The 12,923-nt window shown below is 40.6% G+C and overlaps 1 protein-coding gene across 1 annotated transcript in view; it reads left to right on the forward strand.

Moving 5' to 3' along the window:
* The first annotated feature begins 2,825 nt into the window (after positions 1-2,825).
* Positions 2,826-12,923, forward strand: part of LOC136874816 (phenoloxidase-activating factor 2) — a 44,348-nt gene continuing 34,250 nt past the window's right edge. Inside the window, exons 1-2 of the mRNA XM_067148494.2 lie at positions 2,826-3,061; positions 12,621-12,911. Coding sequence (XP_067004595.2) covers positions 2,838-3,061; positions 12,621-12,911 — 515 coding nt within the window. The 5' untranslated portion in view covers positions 2,826-2,837. The remainder of the gene's footprint in view (positions 3,062-12,620; positions 12,912-12,923) is intronic.

Below are 12,923 nucleotides of genomic sequence, written 5' to 3' on the forward strand. Positions count from 1 at the left end.
GTTGCAAAATTTGTGCTGGACAGACTTGGGAGTAAGGAGACGAACAGCTCGGCTAAGTGGAATGGTCCGAGCGGTCAGTTCAGAGATGGCATAGAATGCCATTCGCTCTCTTTCCTCGCGTTATTTCTACAAGATCTGAGTGTCCGCATATTTGCAATGTCGTCGTCATTTACTGTAGTCAAGTGCGTCTACAGGTGTGACATTGGCTTTTCTCATATCTTCCATAACCTTGTCCTAGATATTCCACATGGCCGTCTTCTGACAGGGTCAAATCTAAAAGCAGTTTTAGCAATCGAATTCACGTCACTTCGTACAACGTGCCCATACGACCTCAGCCGCGCTTCACGCACCTTCTCTACGATCGGAGCCATACCCAATTGCAGAGGACAGTCTAATTTACACATGATCCCGTCGTGTCAACAGAAGACTTCAACGTAGGATCCACATCTCCATCACATGGATTGCCTGTTCGTGCCTTGATGTTGCCGGCCAGCACTCGATTCCAATGAGGGCGACAGGATGAAAGACATTTTTTGCCTTGAGCCTTTCGGGCATCCGCCGATCACAAACTACTCCAGTAACTTGTCCCCATTTCGTTCAAGTTGCGCTAATCCTACTACGGACATCGAGAAGGATATCACCATCGCAGCTAATGACTGAGCCAAGACACTTGAACTTTGGTAGTCTTCGTCAGTTGTTCATCACCGATGCTGAGGGTGTAATTAGGCTGTCTCCAACTTGCCATGTATTCTGTCTTCCGATTATTAAGCCTCATCCCATTGGTCTCAAGATGGGTCTTCCACTGTTGTGTCTGATGCTGAAATACCATGCGATTTTCCGATCTAGAAGAACGTCGTCAGTGTAGAAAAGAGCTCATGGATTGGGTGTTTGAAGGTCAGCGGTTATTACGTCCATAAGGAGAATACATTATAGTGGTGAGAGGGCTCAGCATTGGTGGACTCCAACTGGACAACGAACAGCGCTGTTGACATAACGATACAAACGTTGCGTCCATTCGATGTAAGCGTCCAGGACGATGCAAGCGTGGTGCATGCCAAATGAAATAGTGGGGTGCCCTGTCGAATGCCTTTTCCAAGTCTATAAAAAGGCCCCGTGAACCATCTTGATCATCTCACGATGTCGTTCCAGGAGTACGCGAGCTGCGTGGATAGCATCGGTTGTACTACTGCTTTTAACATAAATCCGCATTAGTTCGCGTGATGGAAACAATGTTGCGAAGCCGGGCATCGAGAACACTTGGTTCGCGTGATGGAAGCAATGTTGCGAAGCCGGGCGTAGAGAACACTTTCAGTTATCTTTAACGTGTAACATAGGAGACGAATCAGACGATAATTTGAGCATTCGGTTACATCGCCTTTGCCCTTCCAGATCGGCACTGTTATACTACTCAGCCGGACTGTGGAAAACTCATTAAACCCCACAATGCTATTAAAGATGTTCGTGAGAATTAAGGTGCCACGATTACCAAGAATATTCTATACCTCGGCCGGGATATCGTCGGGCCCAGTTGCATCCCCTTTCTTCATTTTTAGGAAGGCACTTTCCACTTCTGTTGTTGAGATAGGTGGTATCGGTCCAAGTGGTCTATATAGTCGGGTGTGGGAATTCTTCATTGGATATTTCTGAAAAGTACTCACTCTAACGCTCTGGAATCACACGTGGATCTTGAAGGACTGGGTGTTTGCCGTCCTCGAATTTCTTGATAAGGCTGACATCTTGCGTTGTTGCGTTGCCAAACGGCAGATCTTGTTTGCTCCCTCGGTTGTATTCAGCTCTTTAAACAGTTCTTCGTAGTGTGCTGGTTTTTCTAATCCGTGGAATGATATCAGTTGACGAAAAAGCTTGGATGGAGTTTTAAAAATTAGAACGATTGTAATATTGAAGACAAAGGTCGAATTCAACAGGCCAAATTGGGGAAAACATTCGCATATAGCAGGGAAATTAGGGACTGGTATAATTTACCAAAGGGGCTGCCTGACCGAGGCGATAAAGGCGTGCTCGGGTTCGAATCCCCGCCAGGAAGTCGTAAAATTTAAGACACGAGATTTCCACTTTCGGAGGTGCACATGGCCCTGAGATTCACTCAGCCTACACCAAAAATGAGTACCAGGTTAATTCCTGGAGGCAAAGGCGGCCGGGCGTGGAGCTGACCACTCAACTCCATCAAGTGCCGAGGTTGCGGATAGTGGCAGCCTTTACCTTCCACCCCTCCAAGGTCCTTCATGGCCTGTACCGAGATTGCTTTGACTTGATAATTTACCAAGGGAGATGTTCGACGAATTTCCGACTTCTTTCTTTGTAATAATTTAAGAAAACACTAGGTAATCAACTGATAGGGTATCTGCCACATGGGCGACTGCCTTAAATACAGGTCAGTGGTAATTGATTGATTGATTGATTGATATGACCTCCCACCACAAATGGTTGGCTTCAGACCGTGAAACTAGCTTAAATCCACACGAGGTGCTGATCCTAATATACTGAGAAAAAGGTTATTATTATTATTATTATTATTATTATTATTATTATTATTATTATTATTATTATTATTATTATTATTATTATTATTATTATTATAGGTTAGGTAACTGGAAGCAGCTTGCATCATATTCTTATTTATTCACTGAAGTGTTTTCAGATGAAAAGAACAATCATCAAAACGTCGTTAAAATATTCTTAATGTGCTTGTTCTTCCTGTCGACGAGGATAAGACATGCCTAGCCGCGATATACAAGCATCCTGCGGTTGTTGTTATCATAACAGATCCTTACGATACGGTATCTTTTGGTTCTCAGCACAAGAGACAGATCGGCATCATGAGACCGACGTATGTCTTACTACTTTACGCTGCTGTGTTCGTCTGCGGACAAGACAGCGGGGATGAAGGCAATCTGTACTTTGGCGAACCCATCGATGACAGGTCTTCTTACGACCGATGTACATGTGACGGAGGAGTTGATTGCTACTGTGTACAAGCTGGACAGTGTTTACCTAATGGCACGCTTAACTACGAGGCGGCAGGCGCTTTTGCATTATACAGGTAAGACCCAATTTTTACTAACACAAAAACCAGCTCTGCAAGTGTAGTGAAGGTGCAATAACATGTTACGAAATCAAATTTATTTATTTATTTATTTATTTATTTATTTATTTATTTATTTATTTGCCGCCTCTGTGGTGTCGTGGTTAGCGTGATTAGCTGCCACCCCCGGAGGTCCGGGTTCGATTCCCGGCTCTGCCACGAAATTTGAAAAGTGGTACGAGGGCTGGAACGGGGTCCACTCAGCCTCGGGAGATCAACTGAGTAGAGGTGGGTTCGATTCCCACCTCAGCCATCCTCGAAGTGGTTTTCCGTGGTTTCCCACTTCACCTCCAGGCGAATGCCGGGATGGTACCTAACTTAAGGCCACGGCCGCTTCCTTCCCTCATCCTTGCCTATCCCTTCCAATCTTCCCATCCCCCTACAAGGCCCCTGTTCACCATAGCAAGTGAGGCCGCCTGGGCGAGGTACTGGTCATACTCCCCAGTTGTATCCCCCGACCAAGAGTCTGAAGCTCCAGGACACTGCCCTTGAGGCGGCAGAGGTGGGATCCCTCGCTGAGTCCGAGGGAAAAGCCGAACCTGGAGGGTAAACAGATGATGATGATGATTTATTTATTTATTTATTTATTTATTTATTTATTTATTTTATTTATTTATTTATTTATTTATTTATTTATTTATTTAGTTAGTTAGTTAGTTAGTTAGTTAGTTAGTTAGTTAGTTAGTTAGTTAGTTAGTTAGTTAGTTAGTTAGTTAGTTAGTTAGTTAGTTAGTTATATATTAACGCTTTTCTGTAAGAAAATTCAGCTTTCAGAACAAATTATACTTTTTTATAGGTTCGTTTTCAGCCTGGTTTTGCTACACGTCAGGGAAACATCGTTGAATACAGGATATTTTATTCATAACTTACGAGTAACAGACATAAAAGTAGAAGGAATTATTAAGGGTGAAAATAGATGAGAACAGCGGTAGGAGGGTACTCGGTTTTATGTCAGGGAAAAACTCAATGAATGAAGCTTTTTATATGAAATTGCTTCGGGTTTGGAGACGTGCGAGGGGAATGGAGGAAGGTAGGTTACGTAAGAGAATCTTGGCTTGGCCATAGAGGGCAAGAGAACTAGAGTTTTAATGATAAAAGTTGTAGTAGCAAAGGAAGCTGCAGGGCAATTTGCAAGTTGAGAGTGTTGTGGAGTTGCTTACTTAATTCTCAAAGGCTCGCAAACTGAACGCTGAAGGGAGCATAACAGTCTGTAATGAAGGGGTATGTGTGTATGTATATACTAATTAATTCATTCATAGGTCTATAAATACGCCGTCAATAAAAAATTGTTCGCCTCCATGGCTGAATGGTTAGCGTGCTGGCCTTTGGTCACAGTGGACCCGGGTTCGATTCCCGACAGGGTCGGGAATTTTAACCGTAATTGGTTAATTCCCCTGGCACGGGGACTGGGTGTATGTGTCGTCTTCATCATCATTTCGTCATCACCACCACCACCACCCACCACCACGACGCGCAGGTCGCCTACGGACGTCAAATCAAAATACCTGCACCAGCCTCTCCGGAGGCCACACGCCATTATTATTATTATTATTATTATTATTATTATTATTATTATTCTTATTATTATTGTTGTTGTTGTTGTTTCGGGGGATTCCGTGGAGTAGAAAGAGGTGAAAGAGATTGCTGGTGTTGAATGGGTCTAACTACGATATAAAAATTAATTTAAAACTTTAAATAAAGGTTATATTTCTTTTAGAATCTCAAACTTAACAAACCACGTTTTCACGTACTGTTAATCAGGTACAAAATAGCAATAGAGATACAAAATAGGAAAACCCAACAATAGGTAATTTACAAATTTTGAGCTTCAGACTCCAGATTTACAAGTTTTGAGTTTCAGGCTCCAACTTTACAAGTTTTGCAAATGTTGCGTTCGTCAGATAAGGAGAGATGTCTCCCACTACAAAGTGTTTACGAGCACTTGGCTCCAACAGTAACAATTTACGGTCTTCCAAAGGCACCCTTCAATATTACAGTAAACTTAGAAAAGAGCTTACAAGCTCTCCAACCTTAACTGATATCTAACAGCCCGCTTAAGGCAACATTACACAAAACCTTATGATCTCTGGCCTCTTTGGGCACAATTTACAATTTAAATTACTTTTACACAGGGATATCTATTACCCAAGATACTGGGCCTTCGTGGAAAAAGAACAGGTTAAATTAATGGCCCGAACACAACATGAATGGAGGCATACACTTGCGCTCCTAGATAATGAAGTACACAATCCTAACTGGGCTCTCGGCCCGATGATACAGGGGCTAATCCCAAGCTACTGAGGTGCCTCGAAAGAAGGTTATTTTAATGCATTACAGGAAATAAAAACAGTTACGAAATCGTAGTCACCTCAAACCAAGTTGAAGGGGAACTCGAGAGGGTAACTCACTCTCTATCCCCGATTTACAGTTAAAGACTTTATGAAATTTTACATTAGCCGAAAGAAAATTTACATTTTAGGAAAGGTTGTTTACATAGTTTGAAATTCGAACCTTCCTCTCGGATAAGTTTGCGGAGACAGCTAGAAAGATAGAATATTAGTGGCCATTACCTGGGCTGTTGTTCTGCCTGCCGAAGGATGAGGCACCCCGCCTCCTATCTTAACACACACACTCAGAAAGTCGACGATCAATGAGACAGGGTAGCTAGAAAAGCCTCAGCTTATATACCCGAGGGGATTGTTCGAGAGGATTTTGGACCAATCCGGACACACCCTCTCAATTTTATTGGCAAATTCAAAGGTTACACCCAAAAAGCAACAAGAAGCCTGTGATAGGCTGAGAAATAATTACAGAAAAAATGTGATTGGTCAGATTCAAAAATTGGCGGAATGAGAGGGAAGTGTAAACGTAGAAATATATAAAAATGAACATTAATTTATTTCGGAAACATAAGAACACGAAATTTCTTTAAATCACTCATTCTTCCATCTTGAACCAGAGTGCATGACCACAGTTTTTGTAGAGACATCTATGGAGAAAAGTTCAAACTTCTTGAAGTAAACAAACACAAAGCAAATAAATCCAGTCAGTTTAAGCAACTTCACAGTAACACAATTACTCAGTGCTTCAATGGTGACATCTTCAGGTCAATATCTCAACTTCATACCGTAGGTGTTTCACGTTTTTTTAGAAGGATAGCGTTCCTTAAGGCGCTTATTTTGAATGAATGGAGTTGAGGTGTACCTCCCGGTACAATTATTATTATTATTATTATTATTATTATTATTATTATTATTATTATTATTATTATTATTATTATTATTATTTATTAATTCATTCATTCATACTGAAGAAGAAAATTTCTCGCACATTGAGCACAGGTTTTCTTATGTCGTGAATATTTCGACGCGAATGGAAGAGCTCGCAATATGAGAGACTACTGGAGGTGAAAACCATTACATCGTAACCGAGCTCGATAGCTGCAGTCGCTTAAGTGTGGCCAGTATCCATTATTCGGGAGATAGTAGGTTCGAACCCCACTGTCGGCAGCCCTGAAAATGGTTTTCCGTGGTTTCCCATTTTCACACCAGGCAAATGCTGGGGCTGTACCTTAATTAAGGCCACGGCCACTTCCTTCCCACTCCTAGCCCTTTCCTGTCCCATCGTCGCCATAAGACCTATCTGTGTCGGTGCGACGTAAAGCAACTAGCATTACATCGTAAGACATGTGGTATTGTGTTAACCCCGAACACGCTGGACGTTGGCGCTTCATCATCCATACTTTTATTTAGCCGATACCTTCATATAAAACCCTTCCTTTTTCCGAATTATTGATATCAGGTGGCTGATAATCCTTTTGTTTTTCTTAAAAGTGCAGTCACCACCACTCATGTTATACTCTAGGTAACACATACTCTTCGGCAATTCGACTGGCGAGGCCGACACTCAGAGGCTGTTCATACGCACATTTTTTCTGAATACATATATTAACAACATAGATTATTATTATTATTATTATTATTATTATTATTATTATTATTATTATTATTATTATTATTATTATTTCGTTTGCGGCCAGCTATGGACCACACTATTTCAACCGTTTTTTGTCTTTAGCTTTAACACTCGTCCAGTACTCCCACATCCTTCCCCGGTGAGCTTCTTTCCTTTCTTCAGTTCACGTCTTGCCTGTCTTCATTTTATGTTTTGTTTGAAAACTCTGTAGACCTTCACGTTTCTTCTTTAAAATGGCACGTTGCAAGATGCCATCACATGTGATCCCCAATTCTTGTAAATACTTTTCACCGAGCGAGTTGGCCGTGCGGTTAGGGGCGCGTCTGTGAGCTTGCATCCGGGAGATAGTGGGTTCGAATCCCACTATCGGCAGTCCTGAAGATGGTTTTCCGTGGTTTTCCATTTTCACGCCAGGAAAATGCTAGGGCTGTACCTTAATTTAGGCCACGGCCGCTTTTTTCCAACTCCTAGGCCTTTCCTTTCCCATCGTCGCCATAAAACCTATCTGTGTCGGTGCGACGTAAAGCCATTTTAGCAAACAAAAAATCTGAGGATGTTCTTGTAGAACGAAATATGTAATACTTTGTTCAATATTGTGTTTTTATAGGTATGTTATAGTATTATAATGAGTGTTTTCGACAGACTATAAAGCTTTAAATTTACATTAACAAAGTTGACACTGAAAGATATGGCTTCCTTCTCAACAAAGTTCCTATCTGTTTTCGCAGGAACATATTCGGCATTATTTTGAACCTTATTTCTCTAGAACATCAATGATTAAAATGTGGTATTTATCCTTCTTTGAGGCAGGTCTTCAAAAACTGGTTCACAAAAACTGCTTACTTGTTGGTTTCGGTACGACTCGCGTAATTTGGAGAATGATTTGCAACATAATTTTGAGCATATCTGTCGTAAAATAACACTCGGGACATTCCACGTCAACTTGAACACAAGCTGCAGAAAATGAACTCGGGTTTCTAAAATTACAAACTTTTTAAAACAGATGTAGAAAAGCCTCAAATTCAAGATTATGTAAACATATGCTTTTTTAGCTGTAATAATACTCACAGAAAAAGTTGTTAAATTTATCGTGTAATACTATTTGTTATGAATTCTGATGCCCATATTGCAATTATCCTTAGAGAAATGAAGTCGAATGAGCGTTAATTTTACAAATATGATATGTATGCTGTTTTAATGATATGTAAATGATGTGGATGGCTCCCGGTATTATTGACATAATTATTAAAATGTTAATTTTATATTTATTCCAAAACGGAAAACATATCTGTATACGTCAGTGCTTTTAGTTTCATCAGTTGAATAAATCTACGTGATTAAATTTACGGAGCCGATAATGATATAAGAATACAAAATCAATAAAACACTTATGGTGAGGTTGAGCTTCCTCAAGAAACACGTGGGTAGTCAAGAAGTGGTTAGCAGCACAGCGTCTGTTCAACTGAAGCGCGCAGATTACTGTTCGTGTAGGGCTGCATAAAGTTCAGGTACGAGATTCTAAACCCCCCAAAAATAAATTCACTTCCCAAGTTTTGACAACACAGACGACTTACTGCTTTAAAGAGGAAACTAGTGATTTTCTAAATACTGTTTTAATTTGGGAAGTGGGTCAAATTTAACAACCATTTTTCCAGAACATGTTAGCAAATGACTGAATTATTCAGATTGTTTATATTATATTCTATGTATTATTTACAACTGTAATGAAATGGAAGACCTGTCTTTGATAGTTCTTTCACAATATTTCTTTTAAAAGTTGACTGTCCGAACAATGTACCATGTTCAGCATTTAGTATAACGGAGACTGTTGGAAAGAGAAAGCTGATATTCAGCAGAGATTAATATTTCATTTTTTCTAAGATATTATTTCAAGATTTAAATATTCTCTTTGTTTTTGACTCTTATATTTCACATAGAAGACCCTGTCCATCAGATCTCATGCTCGATCTTATCAACTCACCTACGATAACTGGATTTTTACATGCAGTTTTATATTTACAGCCGTAAAGAAATGAAAGTTCTATCTTTACTAGGACTTTCATAATGTTTCTGTAAATATATGACAGTCAAAAAGTGTACCATATTCAAAATTTAGTTTTATTATTGTTATACAATTTCCCTGCAACAGTTGCAGGTTTCCCAAGGACAAAGAGTAGCTTAACAACAACAATGGATACAGATACAGTAGATAATGAGATCGTATGAGGTTAAGGCAAAAGAGAGGGGCACGTCAAACATTTGTTTGAGGTCCGCAAGCATGGTTCTTGAAGATCGTGATGGACATCTTGAGTGTGGTAATGGCGCTGTTATAAATGAAATCTCTATTCAGCTCAAAGGTATTGCAGAAGCTGACAAAAAATTTAGGTATGGTTCCTCGAGCACCTAACATCAAGCCGATTACAGAGATGGATGAGAGCTTATACTTTTGCTTATAGAAGTCCACCGTTTCTTCATAAATTCTTCTTTTCTTCCGCATCGAACTCTTCTGGCTGGTTTTTTCTTGGTCTCCAATCTAATTTTTGGATCAATGATGAACAAGATGGCTTAAAACCAATAATGTAAATGCGTCGGTTGCTTCCTCTGTTGGAGAGACCGTGTACTTCTTGATAGACATAACCTTGTCCTCTCAAAGCGTTAGCTACCATTGATCTGGCTATATTATGGCGTGAGGTGCGTAGTAATTCACCATATGGACCGGCTCCCAGGACATGTGAAATAGTTTCGAACTCTCTGTTGTATTTTGGCCCTACTCTTTTATTCTGGATGGAATCAACGAAGTACTTCGATAATTTTATTGAATGAACTTTATTGCATCCAAAATGCCATATATACAAAATGTGATAAATAACAAAAACGTAGACGTCTCATTATTTACAAGTTGTTAAATAGTCACTGATTGTTGTTGAAATTTTGGTTCTTCTCAGAAAAATATGGTTAATGATACTGGTCTGGTTTATAGATTGTGCGATGATTAACGGTCACAAAAATTATTGTACAGCTCGCACTTGCAGTCTTCGATAGGGTCATGGAAGTGGTTTTTGACGCATGTGTTATGATGTAAACCATTTACTGCAAAATTTGCCGCTATGTTTCATCGTTGGTATTTCGATTGTGTCCACTCATTTGTTACTATGTCATCCGTTGAAGAAACTCACTGTAGATTATGTTTATGTACTCACGTAGAATTTTGAGAGTGTTTGTTAGGCACCTGTGTCCGGTTGATATAACTGTATTTCTGATGTCTTCAGTGAAGCTTTCATCTCCTCGCAAGCAGTGTTGACCGTGATGTATTCCCCACACCTGATGTTCATTTCATGAAGATTGTATTTACTCTTTAGATTTTGTTTAGAACTCCAAACTCTCTTTATGCCAGACTAAATCAATTTCGCATGTAGCTATTGATGGTATAGCATTTGTCGTTGTGCAAAATTAATCTCTTCATTCCTTGACGACAGAAAGTGATGTGTTAATTTTTCAGTTCATCGTCCCTGGAAAATCACCATCCTGCACATACGTGCATCAAGGTATCTGATGCCGATGGACGGCCAGTCCTCTCTTTATATTTCACAGTTGTTCAACCTCTGCAAGTTCAAGGCACCATTTTCGCACATGATGGATAAATATCACTGTCACTTCGAATACACCCACTACCAGTGAATCTTGACGAGTTGTGTGATTTTTGCCTACAATAAATGGATCACTGCGCGTATCTCCTCCCACGTTTATTCCTTTAGTATCTTCAGCATTCTGCTGCTGTCTTTGTGCCAAGTTTCATTTTCAACGACTTGTGAACCTTTGCGCCATCAATTGGTGGAACTCCAAACCAATGGACACATAATTTAGCGACCTCTCTTTTTTTATATCTGAGCAATGAATTAGGAGATTTGTTTTTTGAATTACCTTTGTATTTAGTCAGGAGGCGACCCGACGAGGTTTTAAACGTGACCTCAATCTGCGACAGAAGTATATAGAGAATTATCAACATTGTCCTGTGGCGGTTATCAATATACTGTAGACAATATATGAAGTCGCTTCATGTGTTAACGTTTTATACCGAGCTCGATAGCTGCAGTCGCTTAAGTGCGGCCAGTATCCAGTATTCGGGAGAAAATAGGTTCGAACCCCACGGTCGGCAGCCCTGAAAATGGTTTTCCGTGGTTTCCCATTTTCACACCAGGCAAATGCTGGGGCTGTACCTTAATTAAGGCCACGGCCGCTTCCTTCCGACTCCTAGCCCTTTCATGTCCCATCGTCGCCGTAAGACCTGTCTATGGCGGTGCGACGTAAAACAACTAGCAAAAAAAAAAAATGTTTAACGTTTATTACTAAAATTCTATCACGTCCATTGAAACCATTATTTGTCATTCGAAAGCTCTGGTAAATTCTAAAAAATCCACTCTTTTTAAGTGGTGGTTTCTTGGTAAAACTCACCGTAGAGTGGAAAAACATCCAACTTCTTAACCGTCCGATATATTGAGTTGGGGCCCTTTATTATTCGATCCTACGACCCAGGAAACTAGAGACGTTTTGTAGACAAAACGTGAGTTCCGTAAACTTTACCACATACTTTTCTTTAAATTTGTCTTGAATTGGTAATGATTAATAATAACAGAGCAACTAATGGCACGTTCTTTGTTGTCAGTTGGGTGCAGAAACGGACATCACGAAGGTAAGATTATGTGATTGCGACTTAACATGAAGTACTGGGACCATAATTCAGTCAGTACAGCTCGAGCTAGTCTTTTCTTAATTATATTTTTTTCGGGGCGTCGAACTATAGAGATATTTTGCCCCAAACCTAGTCTTAAAGGTGGCTGCAATTTATATAAATTTCAGTTTAAAGAGCTAAGAAACCATAAAACAACCGAGAAAGGTATAAAATCCTGCAAATTACTTTAAAATTCGGAAAACTGAACAGAAGATAGCCTAGAAGTGGATTCACCACCACTTGCGCACCTTCGGTTTTAAGTTGAAGAAATTGTAGGGAACGTTTTTCTCCCTGCACCCCGTAGTAATCTCCCATGCAACAGTGCTTTATTGCTTGTATTGTAATCATTTCTTTCTTTCTTTCTTTCTTTCTTTCTTTCTTTCTTTCTTTCTTTTTCCACCGGACGAGTTGGCCGTGCGGTTAGGAGCGCGCAGCTGTGACTCGCATCTGGGAGATAGTGGGTGCGAACCCCACTGTCGGCAGCCCTGAAGATGGTTTTCCTTGGTTTCCCATTCTCACACCAGGCAAATGCTGGAGCTGTACCTTAATTAAGGCCACGGCCGCTTCCTTCACATTCCTAGACCATTCCTGTCCCATCGTCGCCATAAGACCTAGCTGTGTCGGTGCGACGTAAAGCAACTACTGTAGAAAAATCTTTCCTTTTTTTCTTTGTTTCCTTTGACTGTGTAATCTCACTAAAACAATTTCGTTTGAGTCCGACGGCTACTTCTTTCCACGCAACATTTTTGTGCCAGTGAGAGTAAAATGTAACACTGAAGTGGTTGATTCAATAAATCATATCCTTATTTTTAGGAGTGGTCTTGGAGGAAGTGAGACTGCCGTGGAATGTTCAGACGATGAAGTGTGCTGTCAACACGCGCAAGAGACAACGACCACCTCCACTACATCCACCACAACCAGACGTCCGGCTCGGCTGAGGATGTGTAAGAAAGGATCCGGACCGCAGGGCACGCGCACTGAACCTGGAGAGTTTCCTTGGATGCTCGCTATTTTCTCGCGGAACGGCAACAACTGGCAGTTCCAGTGTGGGGCATCCCTTCTGACGGGGAAAGTTGCATTGACAGCTGCTCATTGTGTTAAGCAGTAAGTTGAATA

Source organism: Anabrus simplex, chromosome 5 (genome assembly GCF_040414725.1).
Source record: "Anabrus simplex isolate iqAnaSimp1 chromosome 5, ASM4041472v1, whole genome shotgun sequence".
Lineage (NCBI taxonomy): Eukaryota > Metazoa > Arthropoda > Insecta > Orthoptera > Tettigoniidae > Anabrus > Anabrus simplex.